At 48.0% G+C, this 26,921-nt stretch overlaps 1 protein-coding gene across 6 annotated transcripts in view; it reads left to right on the forward strand.

Annotated features, from left to right (window-relative positions):
• LOC123754104 (uncharacterized) overlaps positions 1-22,444 on the forward strand; it is a 125,723-nt gene extending 103,279 nt beyond the window's left edge. For 5 of the 6 annotated variants that reach the window (XM_069308562.1, XM_069308525.1, XM_069308534.1 and 2 more), the window contains 4 exons: positions 5,643-5,780; positions 10,282-10,356; positions 13,416-13,553; positions 20,081-22,444. In XM_069308562.1, the coding sequence (XP_069164663.1) occupies positions 5,643-5,780; positions 10,282-10,356; positions 13,416-13,553; positions 20,081-22,051 (2,322 nt within the window). In that variant the 3' untranslated portion in view covers positions 22,052-22,444. The remainder of the gene's footprint in view (positions 1-5,642; positions 5,781-10,281; positions 10,357-13,415; positions 13,554-20,080) is intronic. The other variant, XM_069308554.1, reaches the window with a different exon arrangement.
• Positions 22,445-26,921: the final 4,477 nt, after the last annotated feature.

The following is a 26,921-nucleotide window of genomic DNA, read 5'->3' on the forward strand; positions in this document are numbered from 1 at the left end:
TGTCTCAGGTTCGGCTCCTCTTGGAGCCGGGAGCTTGGATGGTGTCCCTGGACCTTCGGGACGCTTATTGGCATGTCCCGATTCATCCGCGGTTCAGGGACTGGCTCGGTTTTGTTGTGGGACATCTGAGTTACCGCTTTCGTTGTCTCCCGTTCGGGTTGAACCTCTCACCTCGCGTGTTCACGCGCCTTACACGGGTTGTGGTGGCTCGTTTGCGTCTCCTAGGTGTTCGGGTGTTGGCCTACCTCGACGACTGGCTGGTTTGGGCTCCCAGCCAGTCAGCTTGCTTGCTAGCCAGGGATTTGGTTCTTTCCCAGCTCGCCGAGTTCGGGTTCTTGGTGAACTGGAGGAAGTCCCATCTGGTTCCCTCTCAGGTTCGGACTTGGCTGGGTCTCGTTTGGGACTCTTGAACCGCCTCCTTGTCTCTCCCTCCGGAGTCTCTCCTGCGGCTGCGGTCCCGCCTTCGTCTGTTTCTGGAGGGCCCTCGGGTCACCCGGCAGTTGCTCGAGGGGCTGTGCAGGAGCCTGAACTGCGCGATGGTGGTCTACCCGCCGGGTCGGGTTTGGCTTCGACGGCTGTTCTGGTTCCTTCGGGGTTCCCCCTTCCGCCTCTCTCGCGATCGCAGAGTTCGACCCCCGGGGGACTTGCGTCGGTTGCTGCGTCACCGGCTTCCTCTTCGGGTTTTTCGGGGTTCAGTGCCTTGGCGCCTACCCGAGCCCTCGCTCGATGTGTACACGGATGCGTCGTCTCTCGGCTGGGGTTTTGTGACCAGTGCTCACCAGGCCGGCCAGGGGCGTTGGGATCCGTCCTTCCGTCGAGCTCACAGCACGGTGCGGGAGTTCGCGGCAGTGTGCTTTGCTCTGGGGAGGATTCGGGTGGCCCGCGGATCGACGATTCGGCTCCATTCGGACTGCTCTCCGGTGGTTCATTGCCTGAACCGCTGGGGTTCGATGCGGTCCTTGTCTCTTTGGGGTTGGTCGCTTCGGGTGACTCGTCTGCTGAGTTCTCGGGGTTTGGCTCTCTTGGCGGTTCACGTACGGGGCGTGTCCAACGTCTTGGCCGACGCCCTGTCTCGCTTCGTTCCCCTCTCCACGGAGTGGACGGTTGACGACGAGTCCTTCCGTTGGCTTTGCCAGACATTCGGGCGCCCCGAAGTGGACCTCTTCGCGTTGGCGTGGTCGCGGCGTCTTCCCGTTTATGCGGCGCCCTTCCCCGATCGCGAGGCCGTCGGGGTCGATGCCTTTCGGCTAGACTGGTCGAGATGGGGGTTCCTGTACCTCTTTCCCCCGGTTCGGCTGTTGCTCCAGGTCCTGACTCGCTTAGAGACTTACCAGGGGAGAGTTGTCCTTCTGGCCCCTTGGTGGCCGGCCCAGCCTTGGTTTCAGGTGCTGGTTGCTCGGTGTCCGAACCCGAGGGTTTTCCCGCGGCTCCGCCTCTTTCAGCAGATCGGGCTGGTACGTCACATGGCTGGTTCGATCTTCTCCTCGAGTCTTCGCGTATGGTTTTTTTGACTCGAGTCTATCATCATCTCTATGGTGATCAGGTGGCCTCCTTGTTGGTGTCCCACTTGAGGGCTTCTTCTCGGCGGCAGTATGAAGTTTCCTGGCGGTCCTTCCGTTTCTTTTTGCGTCTTCGTCGTGTTAGTTCCTTGTCTGTTCGGGTGGTCTTGTCCTTCTTCTCGTGGTTGTTTCAGGACCGTCATCTTATGCCTAACACTGTCGCTTCGTATTGTGCGGCGCTGGCGGAGCCGCTTCAGCTTGCTTTCGGTATCGACGTTACGTCTGCGCCGTTTCGCAAGCTGTCTCGTGCATTGTTTCACCTCCGGCCTGCTCATGCGTCGCCTGAGCCGTCCTGGTCTTTGGACAGAGTGCTCGCTTTCCTTTCATCTCCTAGTTTCGTTGTGGCCCCTTCGGTCCAGGATTGTTTTTCCAAGGCACTTTTCTTGTTGGCTTTGGCCTCTGGGGGTCAGGTAGGGGAGCTTCATGCTCTCCTCCGGCGCAGGGGTTTCTGCTCTTTTGGTCGTGGTGATTGTTTTGTTCGTTTGCAGCCGTCTCCTTCTTTTCTGGCGAAGAATGAGACTGCTGCGTTCCGGAGGGGTCCATGGGTGGTTGATGCTTGGTTGGTCAGGCTGGGGGTGCATCATGTTTTGTGTCCGGTTGCGGCGCTTCGCCGTTATTTGCCCGCCACAGCTTCTGTGTCCGGGGACGCGCTGTGGGTTGATCCGGTTTCCCTTCTTCACTGTTCGCGGGTTCGGGTCTCTCAGGTCGTCCGCAGGGTTATTAAGTCCAGCCAGCCTGCGGTCTATCCCTGTGCCCATGACGTTCGTAAGTTCGCGGCTCTTGCTGCCGTCTTTGGGAATATGTCTTGGTCTGATATTCGGGCGCGGGGATTTTGGCGGTCAAACAGGGTCCTGGCTGCTCGTTACCTTGTGAATGTCCCTTGGCCTCGTCGGGCCTGTGTTGCTTTGGGTCGGCGGTTGCAGCCAGTTGTCTCGGCTTTGAGTTGAGGAGTGAGCGACGACCGCCTCTCGAGTAAGTCCCTCTTTTTTCTGTCTGTGGGTAGTTAGCTCCGGGGAGCCGACGGGGCTCCCCCCAGAAAACCAGCGTTGAATGTAATGAAACACCATTTTCTGGGTGAGTCCCGGAGGCTCCCCGGCATCCCTCCCTCCCTCCAGTCGGCGGTTTTTCGCGTTTTTGACATCCAGCCTCAAGAACTGAGGTGTGGGTAGCCGGCGCAGGGGGTCTGGGGCTCCCCCTTCCCCCTCTCAGGGAGGGGGGAGCTGCGCAGACAGCGGCACGGAGGTGTGTGACGTCACACTAGTTTGCTTGTTTTCGGTTGGGGAGTTCTATCCACTAGTTCGGTTTTTGGTAGAAATTTTAACCAGAATAGGGGTTTGTTTTGAGGCACTTACCTTTCTGGGTGCCTGTTCCGGTCGATGGCAGACATAGAATGCTTCCAACCACACGGGGGCTTCTATAGGCCATTGCTCCCCTTGCCTCTCTGAGGGGGCCCGGTTCTGGCCGTGGTCCCCGGTAGGCCTAAGAACTCCATACACATGACTGATGCCAAAGTCTCACATTAGCATATCAGCCTGGGATAGCTCCGGGGAGCCTCCGGGACTCACCCAGAAAATGGCGTTTCATTACATTCAACGCTGGTTTTATTTCTAGTCTGACGCGACACTTGAGCACGTTTCGTAAAACTTATTACATTTTCAAAGACTTTAGTTTACACACACACAACTGAACTATAACTGAATAGAGCTTAAACATCTTCGATTTTTTATACTTGCATTTGGGTGAGGTGATATGTTAGAACAGTTTTGGATGAGGTGAAAACAAACTTTCAACACAAGACAGAACGCGAAATAATGGGTTTTGAAGGTAAGAATGGAAGTAATGGCAGAGGGCCTATTGGCCCATATTTCTTGATACTTCTATATTGGAGCAGATGTCAAGCCGCCTGCTATCGCTGTATCTATCGATGATTTCTGTGTTGTTTGCTAAGATTTCTCTGGTGATGGTTTGGTTGTGGGAAGAGATTATATGTTCCTTAATGGAGCCCTGTTGCTTATGCATCATTAAACGCCTGGAAAGAGATGTTGTTGTCTTGTCTATATACTGAGTTTTTTGAGGCTTACAGTCCCTAAGAGGGCATTTGAAGGCATAGACGACGTTGGTCTCTTTTAAAGCGTTCTGCTTTGTGTCTGGAGAGTTTCTCATGAGTAGGCTGGCCGTTTTTTTGGTTTTATAGTAAATCGTCAGTTGTATCTTCTGATTTTTGTCTGTAGGGATAACGTTTCTATTAACAATATCTTTCAGGACCCTTTCCTCCGTTTTATGAGCTGTGGAAAAGAAGTTCCTGTAAAATAGTCTAATAGGGGGTATAGGTGTTGTGTTAGTTGTCTCTTCAGAGGTTGCATGGCGTTTCAAATGCCCTCTTGGGGACTGTAAGCCTCAAAAAACTCAGTATATAGGCAAGACAACAACATCTCTTTCCAGGCGTTTAACGATTCATAAGCAACAGGGCTCCATTAAGGAACATATAATCTCTTCCCACAACCAAACCATCACCAGAGAAATCTTAGCAAACAACACAGAAATCATTGATAGATACAGCGATAGCAGGCGGCTTGACATCTGCGAGGCACTACACATCAAGAAGTCAACACCAGCAATCAACAGCCAATTAATGCACAACTACCCACTTCAAGACTCCGCTCCAATATAGAAGTATCAAGAAATATGTGCCAATAGGCCCTCTGCAATTACTTCCATTCTTACCTTCAAAACCCATTATTTCGTGTTCTGTCTTGTGTTGAAAGTTTGTTTTCACCTCATCCAAAACTGTTGTAACATATCACCTCACCCAAATGCAGGTATAAAAAATCGAAGATGTTTAAGCTCTATTCAGTTATAGTTAAGTTGCGGGTGTGAAAAGTAAAGTCTTTGTAAATGTACTAAGTTTTACGAAACGCGCTCAAGTGTCGCGTCAGATTAGAAATAAAAATGAATTTTGGAGAACTGATTTTTCAATTACCATCAACAGTGAAGAAAAAAACATAAGAAAGATCGAGAAAATTTGTGTTAGAATTATTTATCTTACTTTTTCGGTCATATTTAATAATATATGTCTACAGGAAAGATTGCTACCAAAATATACTAATATATATATATATATATATATATATATATATATATATATATATATATATATATATATATATATATATATATATATATATATATATATATATATATATATATATATATATATATATATATATATATATATACTGTATAATCACTAAGAACTCTATTTGACCCATTGGATAAGTGCCCAAGTAGCCAGTACTTGTGTGTATGGGTATCAGCCAGGGTTGATCAGGATACCTGATCAACCCTGGCAGTAATTCATACATCAGGCTGCGAGCAGCCACGTCCAACAGACTGGTTGACCAGTCCAGCAATGAGGAGGCCTGGACGAGGACCGGGTTGCGAGGACATTGAGCCCCAAAATCATCGCATGGTATGGGAGGCTTGTTTACTTAGTTTTCTCTATTGGTTGCATTGTGATGAGGCTCCACCCAGTTTAGAGTGGGACTTTGCTAATTGCTGTTATTCTTATTGTGTATCAATATGTTTTTGTTGCTGGGAGTATTGCCCCACATGTTTTTGGTTCCCAGGTTCTTCACCCGTGAATGTGCGATGTTCTCATCACCCTGCCTCTATGGTGGCTGTCTCGCCTCTTTGGGTCACTACCTGTTTGTGGCAAGAAGCAGATTTGTGGGCAACTTTTAAGCCTCATGTTCTTGTGATGACAGCTGTAGGCTTTTGACCGTGTGGTGGCAACTCTTGCACTTTTCTCTGCCAGGCCATCTTCTTCTTTGCCCTTGTAGCCGGTGCTGTTACTTGATGGCAACAGCTTGGGCCTCTACCCTTATGTGTGCCTGCCTTTTCATACAACATATATTTGTGCCGTTGCTGGTGGTTTATGCTGTACTGTAGTTGCATTCTGGGGGTTTGTTCCACTGTTGCCTACTCCAGGAGCATTTGTTCAGTGAGGTTTGCCTGTAGTTTATATTGTTGTACCACAAGTAAAAATGTAACAGTGATATTTAATCTTATTTTTTTACCAAACAGAATGATGATGCAGCCATGATTTCAATAGAGAAGAAACAGGTTGGAAGAGTCGTAGGATGCAATGGGGCTATAATACAAGAGATACAGAGACATTCGGGGGCAATTGTGCAAATTATCCGTAATGATAAGGGTGCTGAGGTGTGTATGTTGTTTTTTCTTGCAGGAAAGATGAGTTGCATGTACTAGTAAATACCCAACTCTATTGTGACAAGCTTTAGGGGTGTGTAAAATATAATATTTTAAAAGCTGAAATATAAGTTGTGATGACCAAACCATGCATCATTAAGGTGAAGAAACGATGCCGTTTCTTCACTTACACGTTACAGAATTCTTCTTTTTCTTCACTGAAACATATGTTAGCTATATACACAAAGTGCAAGATTGCTCAACATAGGCTTGTAAAGGTATTGATCCTGCTCTATTATTTTAGTTATACTGTTGTATAACTACAGTATCAGTACTAAACAAAGTAAGACTTTGCTAGTTAATATTGTATGATCAGCATTGTGAGAATGACTAGAAATATAGTCATTTGAAAAAACTGGAAAGGATTTAGAAAGCTGTTCATTATTGCAATATGTGTGTAGAGCTGAGAAAAGTTGAGTAGCATTGGGAAATTATGTTTTCTGGGCAGAGCCCCTACAGCTCCCTGAAGCTATCCAGGCTGATAGGGATAGTCCTAACTTTTGGTATCAGTCGATGTGGGTGAAGTTCTAGGCCTACCGGGGACCACGGCCAGAACCTGGCCCCCTCAGAGAGGCACGAAGAGCAATGGCCTATAGAAATGTACATGTGATTTTGGAGCATTCTATATCTGCCATCGACTGGGACAGGCACCCAGAAAGGTAAGCGCCTCAAAACAAACCCCTATTCTGGTGAAACCAAAGAAAATAACAAAACAAGTGGACAGAACTCCCCCCAAGGGAAAATGAGCAAACAACCATGAAGGTACACGAGCTGCACTGTATGTCTATGCAGCTCCCCCCCCCTCCCCTCCCCGGGAGGGGCAAGGGGAGCCCCAGACCCCTGGCGCTGGCGATCCACACCTCCAGTTCCTCGGCTGATGGGATTGGGCTTAGTCGTTGTGGCTCCAGTTCCAGATTCTCTTTGTGCTGAGTCTGGGTTCAGTACTTATCTTCGGGGGTGTGCGAGCTGGGAGTAATATTCACAGGTACTCGGGCTGCATGCACTTAGGGCTCCCTTCCTTAAGTGCCCTGTAAGTACTGCTCTAGGGGCTTGGGGTTACCTTCCACAAGTCACAATTGTGGAAGGTAATTGGCGAATGACCGCCCCAAGTGTTTTGGGGTGGGGGGTCGCTTCGGCCTTGGTTCTGTCAGCGGCCCCCTCGTTCTTTCCCCTGCTGTGGTTCATTCGTCTCCCCCGCCCTGCTTCCGGCTCCTAAGCGTCTGAGGGCTTCGGGGTCAGGATAGGGTTTAGAGGTTTCTGAGACTGGCAGTTTCAGGGGTTGCCCCTTCCAGAGTAGCTGCGGAGGCATTCAAATCGGTTCCTTCAGCCATAGCTTCGGGGTCTGAACAATGGGCCCATCCTCTTCGTGCTATTCCGGCTGCCCTGGCTTTTTCTTGTGAGGCCGGGACTTTGGAGGATGACTCTGCCCCGTAGCATGATGTGGAGGTTCCTGGGGTTGTAGAGGTGCTGACTTGGGGGCCTTGGGCCTGGGTTTTCCGACCCTCCGAGCGGGCCTTGCTGTTACAAGAAGCGGGGTTTTTCTCCATGCGTACAACTTGGATTTGGGTTCATCTCCTCCCCGGGTTCGGTTCCGTGTACCTGCGGGTCCTTTGGTTCCATCCTTCTGGAGGTTTTCGGCTTCCTGCATCTCTCCGGTTGAGGTGTGGGCGGCCATTGCAGCTTACCTCCTGCGCGACCCAGATTATGCCTTTTAAAATGGATCCGTCTTTCTTCAGGTTTGGGTCTTTGTCTCCATACTGGGTTCGTTATGAGGTTCTGGAGTCCTCCTTACTAGTGGACTGCCCGTTGTTTTCGCAGGCCTCTTCTCCTGCGCTCTGTCCGGTCGTCATGGATTGTGTGCACTTGGGTGTGGACGAAACGACGACGTCTGTCAGGTGGGTTTCCCTCCTCTTTCCAGTCCCAAAATGGGACTGTGAGGACCTGCTGTTCATTCTTGACTTGTCCTGTCTGAACCCCTTGGTTTTTGCCCCTCCTTTCGGATGACCACTTTGTCCCAGGTCTGGCTTCTTTTGGAGCTGGGCTCTTGGATGGTGTCCCTGGATCTCAAGGATGCATATTGGCACGTTCTGATTCATCCGAGGTTCAGGGACTGGCTCTGTTTTGTTGTGGGGCGTCAGAGTTACCACTTTCGTTGTCTCCCATTCGGGTTGAACATGGCACCTCGTGTGCTCACACGTCTTACCCGGGTCATTGTGGCCCATCAGTGTCTGTTAGGTGTTCGGGTGTTGGCTAACCTCGACTACTGACTGATTTGGGCTCCCAGTCGGTCCGCGTGTCTGCTCGCCAGGGGTGTGGTGTTTTTCCAGCTAGCCGGGTTCGGGTTCCTGGTGAACTGGCGGAAGTCCCATCTGATTCCCTCCCAGGTTCGGACTTGGCTGGGCTTCGTGTGGGTCTCTCGGACCGCTTCCTTGTCTCGTATCCAGAGTCTCTCCTTCGGTTGCGGTCCCGTGTGCACTGGTTTCTGGGGGCTCCTGGGTCACCTGGCGGTTGCTCGAGGGTCTGTGCGGGAGCCTGAAATTTACAATGATGGTCTACCCGCCGAGGTCGGGTTTGGCTTCATCGGCTGTTCTGGTTCCTTCGGGGACATCCCTTCCACATTTCTCTTGCGATCGCTGGGTTTGACTCTGGGGGGCCTTACGTTGGCTGCTGTGTTGCCAGCTTCCTCTTCAGGTTTTTCGGGATTCAGTGCCTTGGTGCCTACCTGAGCGGTGGGGTCCGCCCTCCCGTCAGGCCCACAGCACGGTGCGGGAGTTTGCGGCTGTGTGGTTTGTGCTTCGGAGGGTTCGGGTTGCTTGCAGATCGATGATCCGGCTCCATTCGGACTACTTCCCAGTGATTCATTGTCTGAACAGAGGGGGGTTTGATGCTGTCCTTGGCTCTTCGGGGCTGGTCGCTTCGGGTGACTCGTCTGCTGAGTTCTCGGGGTTTGGCTCTCCTGGTGGTTCACATCCGGGGGGTGTCCAACGTCCTGGTGGACGACCTGTCCCGGTTCATTCCTCTTTCCACGGAATGGACGGTCAATGCCGACTCATTCAATCGACTCTGCCAGACGTTTGGATGCCTGGAGGTGGACCTCTTCGCATCGGCGTGGTCGAGGCGTAGGGAGCCGTAGGAGCTCCCCCAGAAAATATAATTTCACCCAGAAAATGGTGTTTCATTAAATTCAACGCTGGTTTTTACCACTTTAATGTTTACTGAGATAATAGGCCAGTTCTGTATCCGTTTAATATGGACACAAAAGTAAAATAAGCTTGAGGAAAATTAGTGCATAGAAGAGAAAGTAATGTAAATTTAACTTAAAGGCATTGAAACTGTAATGTAATGAAATAATATAAATCTGAAAAATCTGAAGAAATTTGTGTTACATGATTGAGTTTGGAATTAGGAGGTAAAGACTGTGACACAAGGAGTGATAGTGGTTACTCAGGATGGTTAGTCAGTCACTGTGACAATGGTAAGTCAGGGTGGTTAGTCAGTCACTGTGACAATGGTAAGTCAGGATGGTTAGTCAGTCACTGTGACAATGGTAAGTCAGGATGGTTAGTCAGTCACTGTGACAATGGTAAGTCAGGATGGTTAGTCAGTCACTGTGACAATGGTTACTCAGGATAGTTAGTCAGTGACTGTGACAATGGTAAGTCAGGATGGTTAGTCAGTCACTGTGACAATGGTAAGTCAGGATGGTTAGTCAGTCACTGTGACAATGGTTACTCAGGATAGTTAGTCAGTGACTGTGACAATGGTAAGTCAGGATGGTTAGTCAGTCACTGTGACAATGGTAAGTCAGGGTGGTTAGTCAGTCACTGTGACAATGGTAAGTCAGGGTGGTTAGTCAGTCACTGTGACAATGGTAAGTCAGGGTGATTAGTCAGTCACTGTGACAATGGTAAGTCAGGATGGTTAGTCAGTCACTGTGACAATGGTAAGTCAGGATGGTTAGTCAGTCACTGTGACAATGGTTACTCAGGATGGTTAGTCAGTCACTGTGACAATGGTAAGTCAGGATGGTTAGTCAGTCACTGTGACAATGGTAAGTCAGGATGGTTAGTCAGTCACTGTGACAATGGTAAGTCAGGATGGTTAGTCAGTCACTGTGACAATGGTAAGTCAGGGTGGTTAGTCAGTCACTGTGACAATGGTAAGTCAGGGTGGTTAGTCAGTCACTGTGACAATGGTAAGTCAGGGTGGTTAGTCAGTCACTGTGACAATGGTAAGTCAGGGTGGTTAGTCAGTGACTGTGACAATGGTAAGTCAGGGTGGTTAGTCAGTCACTGTGACAATGGTAAGTCAGGATGGTTAGTCACTGGACTAGCAGATACAAATAGTGTGATGACGTTTGTGTGTTTAATTTTGGGCCAATTTTTAAATTAATTCAATGGTAGAGTTTTATAGAAAAATACGTTTGCATTGATATAGCTGAATTTATTTTCAGGTGCGTATGTGTGGAAGCAAGGAAGAGTGTTCTGCGGCTCAAGACATAATTGAAGTCTTACTGGGACGCAAGAAGGTGCAAGGACTCGAGTATTTTGTCGTGCATGTCGCTAGAATTAATGATGTCTTAAAACCATAAAAGAAAACTAAAATAGATTTTTCGTCCCTGTCTCTAACACTTAAACTGTGCAACACGTCATATGACGTGTTGAATAACTTACCCAAAATTGCGCATCACGTCATATGACGTGTTGGAGTACTACGCAAGATTTAAACGACCCGCAGATCCACGGGGTTCACCTCCCCTTCATTAGGGCTCTTGTAAACTGACACCATTTAAAAAAAAAAATCGTGGGGCAACATTCCCAGGTGTTGGACCTCAGTACTGAGTGAGCCACCAAGGCTGGCGCACGCAGTATGAGCTCAGAGCACTGCTGTTCAGCTTGTCACCGCAGCATCGCCTAAAAATGTCAAAATATGTAAGTACATGTTATTATTTAGCGATGATAGTATTACAGAAGACCCCTGACTGTGATAAAAATGACCAGGATTCTGATAATAGCAGGATTGTTGTGATAATTAGCGCTGTAGTGGGAGGAGTAATCTTGGTGTGGAGGGAGGTAGCGTTGTCTGCTGACTGTGTGTGACCACCTTTTACTGTCTGGACTCCCTATACCAGCTTAGTGGTTCGCTATGGTAAACAAAACATGTAGATACTTATATATAACATCTGCATATAGTGAATAAAAGCAAAAACAGTATGGTGGGAGGAGAATGTTGGTGAGTCAGGTGAGGTGAGGGAGTGGCAGCCAGTGGCTGGCTGCCACTGCCACTGTCACTGCCACTCAGCATACCAGCTTAGTGGTTCATTATGGTGAACACAAATGTAGATACTTATATATAACGTGAATATATAATGTAATAACAGCATATGGAATGTTGGGAGAAGCCATTTTGGTGAGGGAGGTGGCTACATCAGCATGACTTGTCATGCTGTGTAAGGGAGGCCACTATGCTCTTTGAGCACTATACTAGCTTAGTTGAACAGTTATGGTGAACAAAACTGTAGATACATATATATATGTGTGTATATAGGGTAATAACACCACAAACAGTATACTTGAAGGAGGAAAGTTAGTGTGTCTGGCCATGAACCAGTGAGGGAGGGAGGGAGGGAGCATCAGTTGTGTGTGGCCATGAACCAGTGAGGGAGGGAGGGAGGGAGCATCAGTTGTGTGTGGCCATGAACCAGTGAGGGAGGGAGGGAGGGAGCATCAGTTGTGTCTGGCCATGAACCAGTGAGGGAGGGAGGGAGGGAGCATCAGTTGTGTGTGGCCATGAACCAGTGAGGGAGGGAGGGAGGGAGCATCAGTTGTGTGTGGCCACCTCTTACTATCTCCCATCACCATACAAGATTAGTGGTTCGCTATGGTCAACACAAATGTATATACAGGTTCAGGTTCGAATCCTCGTCACGGCCCTTGTGGATTTGTTCGTAGATACTGTACTTATATATAACGTGTATATATAGTGTAATAACAGCAAAAAGGTGTTGTGAGAAGCCATTTTGGTGAGGGAAGTGGCATCATCTTCCTGACATGTCATGCTGTGTAAGGGTGGCCACTAAGGGAGTAAGTAAGTAGTACTCCCTAAGTAAGGGAGCCGGTCGGCCGAGTGGACAGCACGCGGGACTTGTGATCCTGTGGTCCCGGGTTCGATCCCAGACGCCGGTGAGAAACAATGGGCAGAGTTTCTTTCACCCTATGCCCCTGTTACCTAGCAGTAAATTAGGTACCTTGGGTGTTAGTCAGCTGTCACGGGCTGCTTCCTGGGGGTGGAGGCCTGGTCGAGGACCGGGCCACGGGGACACTAAAGCCCCGAAATCATCTCAAGATAACCTCAAGAATCTCAAGATAACTATGCTCTTTGTGCACTATACCAGCTTAGATGAACAGTTATGGTGAACAGAACATGTAGATACTTATAAATAACGTCTGTATATAGTAAATAAAAGCAAAAACAGTATGAGAGGTTGGCTGGCAAATATGGTGGCCACTCCTCGTTGCTTTTTGACTCACAATATCAAGATCATGAGTCACAATAACGTGGCTGAAGTATGTTGACCAGACCACACACTAGAAGTTGAAGGGACGACGACGTTTCGGTCCGTCCTGGACCATTCTCAAGTCGATTGAGAATGGTCCAGGACGGACCGAAACGTCGTTGTCCCTTCAACTTCTAGTGTGTGGTCTGGTCAACATCACAATATCAACTTAGTGATTCGTTATGGTGAATATAATATGCAAATACTTATATATAACCTGTGTATAGTGTAATAACTGACAAAGTATTTATTTATTGTTTTATGAACACAATAATTGAATCAATAATATGCACACCATAATTTTGAGTACAGTGATGATTCACACATTTTATTATATACATATATCACACTACACACTATTGAATAATATTACAGGAAAAAACGAAGAAAAAGTCAATTAGAGACATTGACATAATTAGGTAATTATATCTGTGTCACAACTCCCGCCTGACAGCTGGGGCTGAGCAGACCACCTCGGATGCTTGCTGAGTCAGTGCCTCTTTTTTTTTACCAGATTTTCCCATCCTATTGCGGCCAAAATATGTCACTTACGATTTGTTTATTATTTTTCCTGTGATCAGGGAACACAAATTAACAGGTTTATAATAGAATTTTTTTATTTTTTTTATTTTTTATGCGCCTGTGGGTGACAAAGGCCAAATAGCCCTTAGCAGCTTGGGGGGTTAAGTCTCGTGTTCTTGTGATGACAGCTGTAGGCTTTTGACCGTGTGGTGGCAACTCTTGCACTTTTCTCTGCCAGGCCATCATCTTCTTTGCCCTTGTAGCCGGTGCTGTTACTTGATGGCAACAGCTTGGGCCTCTACCCTTATGTGTGCCTGCCTTTTCATACAACATATATTTGTGCCGTTGCTGGTGGTTTATGCTGTACTGTAGTTGCATTCTGGGGGTTTGTTCCACTGTTGCCTACTCCAGGAGCATTTGTTCAGTGAGGTTTGCCTGTAGTTTATATTGTTGTACCACGAGTAAAAATGTAACAGTGATATTAATTAATCTTATTTTTTACCAAACAGAATGCTGATGCACGCATTATTTCAATAGAGAAGAAACAGATTAGAAGTGTCATGGGGCGCGATGGTCATACCATTCAAGAGATACAGAGACGTTCGGGGGCAACTGTGCAAATTATCCGTAAGAAAAAGGGTGCTGAGGTGTGTATGTTGTTTTTCTTGAAGGAAAGATGAGTTGCATGTATTAGTAAATACCCAACTCTATTGTGACAAGCTTTAGGAGTGTGTAAAATATAATATTTTAAAAGCAGAAATATAAGTTGTGATGACCAAACCATGCATCAGGAAGGTGAAGAAACAATGCCGTTTCTTCACTTACGTCTACAAATATCCAAGTGGTTGTTTATGCATAATAATTTGAAAACTTAAATGTGTGTTGTAATATTGTTCAGTACTAGACAAAGTAAGACTTTGCTAGTTAATATTTTATGATCAACATTGTGTGAGAATGACTAGAAATATAGTCATTTGAAGAAACTGGAAATGATTTGGAAACCTGGGGCCAGATTCACAAAGCAGTTACCCAAGCATTTACGAACCTGTCCATCTTTTCTCAAACTTTGGTGGCTTTGTTTACAATTATTAAACAGTACCTAAGCTCTGAAGCACCAGGAGGCTGTTTATAAAAATAACAACAGTTGATTGGAAAGTTTTCATGCTTGTAAACTGTTTAATAAATGTAACCCAAGCCGATAACGATTGAGGAAAGATATACATGTTCGTAAGTACTTGCATAACTGCTTCGTGAATCTGGCTCCTGTTCAGTATTGCAGTAAGTAGAGCTGAGAAAAGTCACGTAGCATTGGGAAAATATATTTTTACCACTTTCATGTTTATTGAGATTATAGGCCAGTTTTGTGTCCATTTAAATATTAATAGCTCGAGGAAAATTAGTGCATAGAAGAGAAAGTAATGTAAATTTGACATAAAGACAATGAAACTGTTATATAGTGAAATAATATAAATCTGAAGACATTTGTGTTACATGATTGAGTTTGGAATTTTGGAGGTAAAGACTGTGGCACAAGGAGTGATAGTGGTTACTCAGGATGGTTAGTCAGTCTCTGTGACAATGGTAAGTCCGGGGGTTAGTCAGTCACTGGATTAGCTGATACAAATAGTGTGATGATGTGTGTGTATGTTTAATTTTGGGCCAATTTTCTGGGGAGAGCCCCTACGGCTCCCCGGAGCTAACCATGGCTGATATGGATACCTAACTATTTTGCATCAGTTCGATGTGGGTGGAGTTCTAGGCCTACCAGGGGCCACGAGCCAGAACCTAGCCCCCTCAGAGAGGCACGGGGAGCAATGGCCCATAGAAATGTACATGTGATTTGGAGCGTTCTATATCTGCCATCGACTAGGACAGGCACCCAGAAAGGTAAGCGCCACAAAACAAACCCCCTAGTCTGGTTAACAACGAAAATCGACAAACGAGTAAACAGAACTCCCCAAGAAAAACGAACAAACAAGCATGACGTCACACGAACTGCACCGCATGTCTGCGCAGCTCTCCCCTCCCCGGGAGGGGGAAGGGGGAGCCCCACACACCCGCGCCGGCGATCCCCGCCTCAGTTCTGAGGCTGATGGGATCATGCACAGTCGTGTGGCTCCAGCTCCAGTCTTGTCTCAGTGCTGTGACTTGTTTGCAGTGCTGCTCTTACTGTGGTCGTGTGGGCTGGGAGTAGTATTCTCAGGTACTCGGGCTGCATGTGCTTAGGGTCACCTTCCCTGAGTGCCCTGTAAGTACCGCCCTTGGGGCTTGGGGTTGCCTTCCACAAGTCACCTTGGGTCTACCTCTGATGGCTTTTCGCTGCTTGGCGTTTGGCCGCCCCGAGTGTTTGGGGGTTTTCCTCACCTGTTTACCTTGGGGTAAGTGGTAGTTATAGCACTGGTGGGGCGCAGGGTACTGCGTAGCTAGTTTTCACCTATGACAGCGGCCGGCTCTGTTCCCTCTGGGTACGTTGTCCACTTGTGTGGTTTTTCTTTTCTTTTTTGTTCTTGCCTGGTAGGGGGGTCTGCCTTGTGTTCCCTCCCCCTTATTTTAGGGTCGTTTGTGTGGTGGCACCCCCTGCTTTGCCCTCGCGAGTGGACACGTCCCGTGGGTTCAGCTTTAGCAGTTTGCTTGGTAGTTTGGGGCACCGGTTAGCAGTACCTTGCCTGGGATAACCCTTAGCAGACCCAGTCTAGGGGCTCTGGGAAACCCCCCGGGGGCTCTCGGGTCCGATAGTGGAGACCCTTGCGTCCCCTCTTGCTTTGTGCGAGTTGAGGGTTGCTCTGTCCCCTTGTCTCAGGGTGACTCTCCTTGTTTTTGCCTCCGTTATGCTGCCTGTTGGGTCGGTGACACATTCGACCCTGAGTCCTGCGAGCTGTGTTGCTTGTTTGTGGCTCATTTTACCCAGTCTGCTGATGAATTCCCGTGGGTGCAGGCAGCTCGCGCATTGCAGGGTAGGATGTTGCAACGCGCTCGGGTTGTCGCTTCTCCGGACGCCCCGATGCTGCCCCGCTTGTGTAGGGATCCAGACTTGGGTTTTTTGGTCACTTCGGCCTTGGTTCCAGCCACGCCCCCTTGTTTTTCCCCTTCGGTGATTCATTTTGTCTCTCCCCCCCTCCTGCTTCCGGCCCCTAAGCGTCTGAGGGCTTCGGGGTTGGGGCGGGGTTTAGAGGTCTCTGAGACGTGGGCAATTTCGGGGGTTGCCCCGTCCGGGGTAGCTGCAAAGGCATTCGAATCTGTTCCTCCGGCCGATACTCCGGGGTCTGACCAGTGGGCCCCTTCTCTTCCAGCTCTTTCGGCTGCCCCGGCTTTTTCTTGTGAGGCCGGGGCTTTGGAGGACGACTCGGCCCCGGGGCCTGGTGCAGAGGCTCCTGGGGTTGGGGAGGAGCTGCCTTGGGGGCCTTGGGCTCCATTGAACCTACCTGGATTTCTACCCTTCTGAGTGGGGCTTACTGTTGCAAGGAGTGGGGTTTTCTTTCCCCCCCTCCCTCTGCGTACGATTTGGACTTGGGTTCTGCTCCTCCCCGGGTTCGGTTCCATGTCCCTGTGGTTTGTTCGGTTCCATCTTCCGGAGGTTTTCGGCTACCCGCATCTCTCCACCTGCGGTGTGGTCAGTCTTTGCGGCTTACCTCCTGCGTGACCCAGAGTTTGCCTCGGTAATGGTTCCTTCTTCGTTCAGGTTTGGGTCATCGTGTCCTTACTGGGGTGTTGTGAGGTTCTGGGTTCGTCCTGGCTTGCAGACTGCCCCTTGTTTTCGCTGGATACTTGGGACTCGTCTTGTCAAACCCACACGTTTGAGTGGTGCAAGGCATTGATGGTGATCCAGGTTTTCCTGGGGGACGATTTTGCACATCTTAATGAGTGTCTTTTCGCTCCTGCCCTTCTGCGGGATGTTGGTGCGGTGCGGCTCCTTGTGCGGGTTCCTTCTCTGTCGGCTGCACTTGTGGCGGAGGAATTGCGCGCTCGTGGATTTTTGGCTTCGGTCCTGCGTTTCTTTCCCCTCCTGGAGCTGTCTTCGGAATGGCTTGCAGAGGATGTATAGGGGCTTGGGGACATTCCTAGATCTGGCACCTTGGTATCTGCTGCTTGGACATCGTCTGCCATGTTGAAGCTCTTTGCGCCGGTCCTGCAGGAGGTGTTGCTACGGTTTTGTTGTGGGGCATCAGTGCTATCTCTTTCGTTGTCTTCCCTTCGGGTTGTATCTGGCACCTCGCGTGTTCACACGCCTTACCCGAGTCGTGGTGGCCCGTTTGCGTTTGTTATGTGTTCGGGTGTTGGCTTATCTCGACGACTGGCTGGTTTGGGCTCCCGGTAGGTTCGCGTGTCTGCTCGCCAGGGATTGGTGTTTTCCAGCTTGCCGGGTTCAGGTTCCTGGTGAACTGGTGGAAGTCCCGTTGGTTCCCTGCTAGGTTCGGTCCTGGCTGGGTCTTGTGTGGGACTCTCGGACCGCTTCCTGGTCTCTTCCTCTGGAGTCTCTCCTTCAGCTGCGGTCTTGCTTGTGTCTGTTTCTGGGGGGGCTCCTAGGTCACTTAGCAGTTGCTCGAGGGTTTGTGCGGGAGCCTGATCTTCGCGTTGTTGTTCTGCCCGCTGGGTTGGATTTGGCTTCGTCGGCTGTTCTGGTTCCTTCGGGGACGTCCCTTCCGCCTCTCTCGCGATCGCTGGGTTCGACCCCCGGGGGCTTTGAGTCGGCTGCTGCATCGCTGGCTTCATCTACGGGTTTTCGGGGTTCGGTGCCTTGGCCCCTGCCCGAGCCCTCGCTTGATGTATTCCCGGATGCGTCATCGCTAGGCTGCAGCTTTGTGACCAGTACCCTCCAGGCCAGCCAGGGGCGGTGTGGTCCGTCCTTCCGTCGGGTCCACAACACAGTGCGGGTGTTTGCGACGGTGTGGTTTGCACTTCGGTGGGTTCGGGTCGCCCGCGGATCGATGTTCCGGCTCCATTCGGACTGCTCTCCGGTGGTTCCTTGCCTGAACCGAGGGGGTTCGTTGCGGTCCTTGGCTCTTTGGGATTGGTCGCTTCGGGTGACTCGTTTGCTGAGTTCTCGGGGTTTGGCTCTCCTCCTGTTGGTTCTGCCGGATGTTCGGACACTCGGAGGTGGACCTTTTCGTGTCAGTGTGGTCGAGGAGTCTTCGGTTTTCTGTGGCGCCCTTCTCTGACTGCGAGGCTGACGGGTTTGACGCCTTTCTGCGGGTCTGGTCGAGGTGGGAATTCCTGTACCTCTTTCCCCCAGTTCAGCTGTTGTTCCTGGTCCTGGCTCGCTTGGAGGCTTTCCAGGGTCGTGGGGTCCTCTTGGCCCCGTAGTGGCCGGCCCAGCCATGGTTTCCGGCGCTGCTTGCACAGTGTCCGAACCCGGAGGTTTTTCTGCAGCTCCACCTCTTTGTAGAGATCTGGCCGGTCTGGTACAAGACTGGTTTGTTCTTCTCCGCAAGTCTTCGCATTTGGTGTTTGTGACTCGTGTTTCTCGCCATCCCTATGGTAAGCAGATGGCTTCTTTGTTGGTTTCTCACCTGTAGGTTCCTCTCGGCAGCGGTGTGAAGTTTCCTGGCGGTCCTTCCTGTTCTTTTTCGCCCTTTGTCGTTGTTCCTCGCATTTGTGCGGGTGGTGTTGTCCTTTCTCTCTTAGTTGTTCCAGGCCCGTTATCTGCTGCCTATTACTGTCGCCTCGTATTGTGCGGCGATGGTGGAGCCACTGCTGCTAGCTTTCAGTATCGATGTTACTTCTGCACCATTTCGCAGGCTGTGTCGTGCGTTGTTTCACCTCCGGCCTGCTTATGCACTGCCTGAGCCGTCCTGGTCTTTGGACAGAGTGCTCTTCTATCCATCTCCTATTCTCCTCGGTTTGTTGTGGCTCTTTTGGTTCAAGATTGCTTTGCTGAGGCTCTCTTTCTGTTGGCATTGGCCTCTGGGGGTCGTGTGGCGGAGCGTCATATTCTTCTCAGGCGCAGTGGGTTTTTGCTTCTTTGGTTGTGGTCATAGGTTTGTTTGTCTGCAGCCGTCTCCCTTTTTTCTGGCGAAGAATGTGACTGCTGCTTTCCGGAAGAGTCCTTGGGTTGTTGCTTGGGTTGTCAGGCTGGGGGTTCACCTTGTGTTGTGTCCGGTTGCGGCCCTCCGCCGTTATCTGCGCACCGCGGCTTCTGTGTCCGGGGTCGCACTTTGGGTTGCTCCGGTTTCCCTTCTTTCCTGTTCGCGGGTTTGGGTCTCTCAGATAGTCCGCATGGTTATTAAATCTAGTCAGCCTGCGGTCTATCCTCGTGCCCATGATGTTCATAAGTTTGTTGCTGTAGCTGCCGTCTTCGGCGATATGTCTTGGGCTGACATTCGGGCACGGGGTTTTTGGAGGTCAGACAGGGTCCTGGCTGCACGCTCCCTTGTGACCGTTGCGGGGCCCAGTCAGGCCTGTGTTGCTCTAGGTCGGCGGATGCAGGCTGTTGTCTCGACTTCGAGTTGAGGATTGGTGCACCAACCGCCTCCCGGGTAAGTCCCCTTGTTTTATTAAGTAGTCGTTGAGGAAGTAGCTATGAGGAGCCGTAGGGGCTCCCCCCAGAAAACCAGCGTTGAATGTAATGAAACGCCATTTTCTGGATGAGTCCTGGAGGCTCCCTGGCACCCTCCCGCCCTCCGGTCTGCGTTTTTTCGCGATTTTGACATCCAGCCTCAAGAACTGAGGCGGGGATCGCAGGCTCGGGGGTATGGTGCTCCCTCTTCCCCCTCCCGGGGAGGGGAGAGCTGCGCAGACATGCAGCGCGGGTCGTGTGACGTCATACTTGTTTGTTTGTTTTTCTTGGGGAGTTCTGTCCATTCGTTTGTCAATTTTCGTTGTTAACCAGACTAGGGGGTTTGTTTTGTGGCGCTTACCTTTCTGGGTGCCTGTCCCGGTCGATGGCAGATATAGAATGCTCCAAATCACATGTACATTTCTATGGCCATTGCTCCCCTTGCCTCTGTGAGGGGGCCAGGTTCTGGCTCGTGGTCCCCGGTAGGCCTAGAACTTCACCCACATCGACTGATGCAAAATATTTAGGTATCCATATCAGCCATGGATAGCTCCGGGGAGCCTCCGGGACTCATCCAGAAAATAGCGTTTCATTACATTCAACGCTGGTTTTTTAATTAATTCACTGGTAGAGTTTCATACAAAAATACGTTTGCATTGATATAGGTGAATTTATTTTCAGGTGCGTCTGTATGGAAGCAAGGAAGGTCGCTCTGCAGCTCAAGACATGATTGAAGTCTTGCTGAAACGCAGGACTGTGCAAGAACTCCAGGATTTTCTCATGCATATCATTAGAATCCCTGATTTCTCAAAACTTCGAAACAAAACTAATAAAGCAGGTTTTTTGCCCCTGTCAGTAAATGCATACAATCAAATTCTCAGCAGGAGCAGGAAATGGTATAATAAATATTTTAGAAAATTTTGTAGTAGAAAGAAAATGGTTATTAGAAATCAATTAAGAAGGGACATTAGACGATTAAGTTTTATAAATGGTAACATAGATTCGCCTCTTCGCCACCTTATCAAATTTAAAAGTTTTCTGGATAGAAGATGCATACCTAAGGAAGGAAAAATACGTAGCTCTTTAAGGCAAGTCTCTATTGTTGTTATTGGAAAAGCAGAGTATGGTCCAGGACGAAATATCCACGAGAAAATTCAACAGATGTTTAAAGACGTAGAAGCAACTAGTGGCAATGTAATTCCGGAAGAAATGTGCAGCCACATTGTGGACGTACTGCAGCCAGTGTTTGCCCCGGTACTGGAGAGCCTTGACATGCTTTTGCAATATGCTCAGCATTATCAACAATCAGCATTCGGTAAAGAGCTAGCAAGACCAAACGATAATCAAAGGAATATCTCACAGAATGAAGGTGTAGAAAAGGTTAAGCTAGGTAAGAATGAGAGAGGAAATGTGCATCAAGGAAATGTTCCTGAAGGAATTACAGGTCAAAATGAGGAAGGGATTATGCTCACAAAGATAAAGACAGACAAAGGTAAAAATATGGCTAAAAAGAAGAGACTTACAGGACGTGCACCAGAAAATTGCTCGCCTGGAAATCAAGAAGAAGAAAGAGAAGGAAATATTAATATAATTACAGAACAAAGTGCAGAAGAAGAGGGAAAGGAAAAAACAACAACTGAACAAAATAGTCCAAAACAGACCATAAAAGGGGCTGCAAAGCCAGTCAAAGGAAAGAAGAAAACCCCTAAGAAAAATATGGGAGGACAGGCAAAAAAGAAAAGTAATGTTAAACAAATTGAAGGTGAAAAGACAATGATGAATAATGCTACAAAACAAAATGGAAGAACAAGAAAAGAGAATAAAAATGGATTAAGTGCACCGGAGGAAGTGACAGGAAATGTACCTGTGGAAATGACAGGCAATGCACCTATGGAAATGACAGACAATGCACCTGTGGAAATGACAGGCAATGCACCTATGGAAATGACAGGCAATGTACCTAAGGAAATGACAGGCAATGCACCTATGGAAATGACAGACAATGTACCTAAGGAAATGACAGGCAATGCACCTATGGAAATGACAGGCAATGTACCTGTGGAAATGACAGGCAATGCACCTATGGAAATGACAGGCAATGTACCTAAGGAAATGACAGGCAATGCACCTAAGGAAATGACAGGCAATGTACCTGTGGAAATTACAGGCAATGCACCTGTGGAAATGACAGGCAATGTACCTGTGGAAATGACAGGCAATGCACCTGTGGAAATGACAGGCAATGTACCTGTGGAAATGACAGGCAATGCACCTGTGGAAATGACAGGCAATGCACCTGTGGAAATGACAGACAATGCACATGTGGAAATGACAGGCAATGCACCTAAGGAAATGACAGGCAATGCACCTGAAGAAATGACAGGCAATGCACCTGAAGAAATGACAGGCAATGCACCTGAAGAAATGACAGACACTGTACCTATGGAAATGACAGACAATGCACCTACAATAAATCAATCAAGAGGAAATGCAGCAGGAGCCCAAAAGAAGAAACGGAAGAAGTGCATGTGCTGGAAACTTGGCCAGCAGATGTGTAAGAAATGTTTAAGGAAGCGAAAAGTTAGTCATGTATACAATCGAATTCCAAGATGGAGCAGGATATGGCATAATAAATATATTCAAAAATTATAATTCCAACTGGAATGCAAGAATGTGACCAAGCATTCCAACTGGAATGCAAGAATGTGACCAAGCATTCCAACTGGAATGCAAGAATGTGACCAAGCATTCCAACTGGAATGCTATGTTTGAGAACTAATAATAAGTTATTGCAGTTTACTTCTTCTATGTTAAAGATAAATACAACAGAAAATAATAAATGTTAATAAAATTGTTTTTGATTTATTCAAAGTTAAAAGGGAGGGTTAAGTATATATGCAGAATATTGTATCTTTGGTTGCTGTCTTGGAGTAATTGTAAACATTTTACAGAGACAATGTGTCAATTTTAGGAAACCTATAATTCCACAAACTCATTAAAGTTGTTTGTTCATATTTAAGTATATAAAGTATAATATTACCCTGATGAAGTCTGTTGTTGCCCTGACTAGCTGCGTGTTGATTCTGAATCCAAGAATTTATACCTGCTGCGTCGATTTTTAAGTGAATGTTCTCCCGACCGTCACAGCTGTAAAGTTGCTTCAAATGTTGCGTGCCAAGACTGGGGTTCCAGCACTGTTGCATCCCATACCTGGCTAATGTATCACTGTTTACAGTGTGTAAGATCTAGTCTTTGTATTTCTGCATTCTAACTATATGTGCCTGGTTTGTTGAAATTTATGTTCAGTCTCAATACACACAGAAATCTCAATAGCGTGATACATCAAGGTGTATCCGGGTGCATCGGGGAATTGTGTAAAACCTTGGTTTGTGTCTCGGAGAGGCTGCAGGATCCGTGTGAGGGCAGTAGCACTCCCAGTTGCAATTATTTTCCATGTCGTGGCACAATTGACTAAGGCGCGTCTGGGATTATCTTGGACGTAGGTTTGAACCTTCACCCTTGTGAATTTGTTGTCTCAATGTTTGGATAGAGCTCATTTCCACTGTTGGTACTTTTAGTGCACTCTCCTACCGACCATCCTTGCTACACCTTATTACATGGGAATGCTACATACTGTACTTCTCTTTGGCTAATTTCTGTGTGTCGCTTCTAACCTTTTCCTACTCGCACTCAAACTGGGAAAGCTGTACTTGCCAACCTTGTCTGCTCTCCTCAATATTTTCTATGTAGCGATAATATTCCCTATTGTCCATTCCTCTAGAGCTATTAACATCATGCCTCGGCCTCCTGGCTCAAGGTTTGCTCTCAAAGGGTTATTCTTGTGCAAACTTTTGGAGGTTTCTTTATATATTTTTGTGTTTAAACTACACTATCAGGGGATCCCAGCCTCTGTCAGGTCATTCCTCACTATTACCAGAAAATCTATAGCTTCCCACGCCACTTTCCCCTCACTTTAACTCCTCTCTTTACTATGGTATTTTCACATATTTATATAACTTGAAATTCAATATACAGTACTTCAATAATGATTTGAACAGTGAGTAATAACACCAAGAAGATGTATGATTGTAAATATTGTTATGAGCTCTGCCTGCAGTGAAGGGTCCCGGGAGTACAACCGGGTTCGTTCTCGCCGCACAGTTTAGAATTCCGGTTTCGAATCCTGGACGGGACAAAAATGGTTGGGCACATTTCCTTTCACATAATGCCTCTGTTCACCTAGCAGTAAGTAGGTACTCAGGAGTTAGTCAGCTTGTTATGGGGTTGCTTCCTGGGCGGGGGTCAGTAATTCAGCCTTTGGGGGGACCTGGATAAAAGCCAAACGTGTATGAATACACTCTAGTTTCCTGTCTTCTGACACGATGAATTATCACCACTGCATTGTTATGTTTGATTACATTGAAAGAGAGAGTTGGAAACAGGACAACCTACCTTGAGGTTACCTTGAGGTGCTTCCGGGGCTTAGCGTCCCCGCGGCCCGGTCCTCACCAGGCCTCCTGGAATAAGGCAAGGAATAAGAGAGAATACAGAAGAGGGGAATACAGGAGGGTAAGTGATTATCTGCAGGAGACTAATGGAAGGTAAGTCAGCAAACGAGATTATGAACTTATGACAGAAATCCAAAGCTGGAAGAGAAGAGTTCATCCCCCTCAGGAGAGAAGTGGACGAAAATAGAACAGTAAAGCCATGGAGGATTCAACAGTGTAAGGAGGAAAAGGAGATGAGAAAGGAGGCATGGAAAAGTATAAGAACATGGATACAGAGGCAATAAAGAGGACCAGGAAAGAATACACAAGAATCAGGAGGGCAGCAATTTGAGAATGACATTGTGGCAAAGGCAGAGTCAACCTAAGCTACTATACAACCATGTACAGAGGAAAGCAATGGTTGGAGACCATGTGATGAGACTGTTGCGACAGGGAGGAGGATACACTACACTGTCTACAGCTGTGTCTGAAGATGAGGTCTCCATGGTTCAAGTGGGGGCGCACCAGAGATTTGTACAGTTGTATAACTACCAACCTAACCACTTGGGGTGGACGGTAGAGCGACAGTCTCACATCATGCAGGTCGGCGTTCAATCTCCGACCGTCCACAAGTGGTTGGGCACCATTCCTTTCCCCCCGTCCCATCCCAAATCCTTATCCTGACCCCTTCCCAGTGCTATGCAATTGTGGTGGCTTGGTGCTTTTCCCCCTTTTTGGTTTTTGCTTTTTGGATAAGCACCTCCAAAGGATACCTGATCAACCAGGCTGTGACTCATACGTCAGGCTGCGAGCAGCCGCGTCCAACAGCCTGGTTGACCAGTCCAGCAACCAGGAGGCCTGGTCGAGGACCGGGCCGCGGGGACGCTAAGCCCCGGAAGCACCTCAAGGTAACCTCAAGGTAACCCCTGATAATTCCCTTCCCTACCTTGAAGTCAAAGTTTCATTTTACTATTCCTAGGATTTGATTTGCTTTTTTTTACTGCTGCTCCACCGTGTTATGTAACTTTTAGTGCAACTTTTGATACGCTTCTTGAAAAAGGCTAAACCACAAGATGGAGAGAGAAGCAAGAACAACAGGAAGGTCGCTGGGCTGGGTACGGGAGTATCTGGTGGACAGGAAACAAAGGGTCATGGTCAGAGAGCATATATCAGACCGGAGAGGAGTGGAGAAGGTGTTCCACAGGCCTCTGTCCTCGGACTATTGCAGTGTTTAATTTATGTATATGACTTCACAGAGGGAGGGAGTGTATACATGGCTATGCAAGAACTGAACAGGAATAACACTGGAAGACAGAAGAGTAAGGGGAGACATGATCACTACCTACTAAATTATAAGCGAAATTGACAGGACGGACAAAGACAAACTGTTCAACACTAGTGGGACACGAACAAGGGGACACAGGTGGAGACTGAGTACCCACATGAGCCACAGGGACGTTAGAAAGACCTTGTTCAGTGTGGGAGTAGTTAATAGAATGCATTAGGCAGTGATGTGGTGGAGGCTGACTCCATACACAGTTTATAATGTAGATATGATAGAGCCCAATAGGCTCAGGAACCTGTACACCAGTTGATTGACAGTTGAGAGGCAGGACCAAAGAGCCACGGACCAAAGGAGTATGTATCCAGTGTGCTGTCCACTCAGCCACCAGTACTCGTCTAGTTGTGCTTGCGGGGGTTGAGCTTTGGCTCTTTGGTCCCGCCTCTCAACTGTCAATCAACTGGTGTACAGGTTCCTGAGCCTATTGGGCTCTATCATATCTACATTATAAACTGTGTATGGAGTCAGCCTCCACCACATCACTGCCTAATACATTCCACCTGTTAACTACTCCCACACTGAACAAGGTCTTTCTAACGTCCCTGTGGCTCATGTGGGTACTCAGTCTCCACCTGTGTCCCCTTGTTCGTGTCCACCCAGTGTTAAACAGTTTATCCTTATCTATCCTGTCAATTCCTCTGAGAATTTTGTAGGTGGTGATCATGTCTCCCCTTACTCTTCTGTCTTCCAGTGTCGTGAGGTTCAGCTCCTACAGCCTCTCCTCATAGCTCATACCTCTCAGTTCCGGGACGAGTCTGGTGGCATACCGCTGAATCTTCTCTAACTTTGTCTTGTGTTTAAGTAGGTATGGACTCCAGGCTGGAGCTGCATACTCCAGGATTGGTCTGACATTAGTGGTATACAGGGTCCTGAACGATTCCTTACACAAGTTTCTAAAGGCAGTTCTTATGTTGGCCAGTCTAGCATATGCCGCTGATGATATTCTCTTGATGTGGGCCTCTGGGGACAGGTTCGGTGTGATATCAACCCCCAGAACTTTCTGTGTGTGTGTACTCACCTAGTTGTACTCACCTAGTTGTGTCTGCAGGATCGAGCATTGACTCTTGGATCCCGCCTTTCGAGCATCGGTTGTTTACAGCAATGACTCCTGTCCTATTTCCCTATCATACCTGGTTTTAAAATTATGAATAGTATTTGCTTCCACAACCTGTTCCTGAAGTGCATTCCATTTCCCCACTACTCTCACGCTAAAAGAAAACTTCCTAACATCTCTGTGACTCATCTGAGTTTCAAGCTTCCATCCATGTCCTCTCGTTCTGTTACTATTACGTGTGAACATTTCGTCTATGTCCACTCTGTCAATTCCTCTGAGTATCTTATACGTTCCTATCATGTCCCCCCTCTCCCTTCTTCTTTCTAGTGTCGTAAGGCACAATTCCCTCAGGCGCTCTTCATACCCCATCCCTCGTAGCTCTGGGACGAGTCTCGTTGCAAACCTCTGAACCTTTTCCAGTTTCATTATATGTTTCTTCAGATGGGGACTCCATGATGAGGCGGCATACTCTAAGACTGGCCTTACGTAGGCAGTGTAAAGCGCCCTAAATGCCTCCTTACTTAGGTTTCTGAATGATGTTCTAACTTTTGCCAGTGTAGAGTACGCTGCTGTCGTTATCCTATTAATATGTGCCTCAGGAGATAGATTAGGTGTTACGTCCACCCCCAGGTCTCTTTC

Source organism: Procambarus clarkii, chromosome 6, assembly GCF_040958095.1.
Source record: "Procambarus clarkii isolate CNS0578487 chromosome 6, FALCON_Pclarkii_2.0, whole genome shotgun sequence".
Lineage (NCBI taxonomy): Eukaryota > Metazoa > Arthropoda > Malacostraca > Decapoda > Cambaridae > Procambarus > Procambarus clarkii.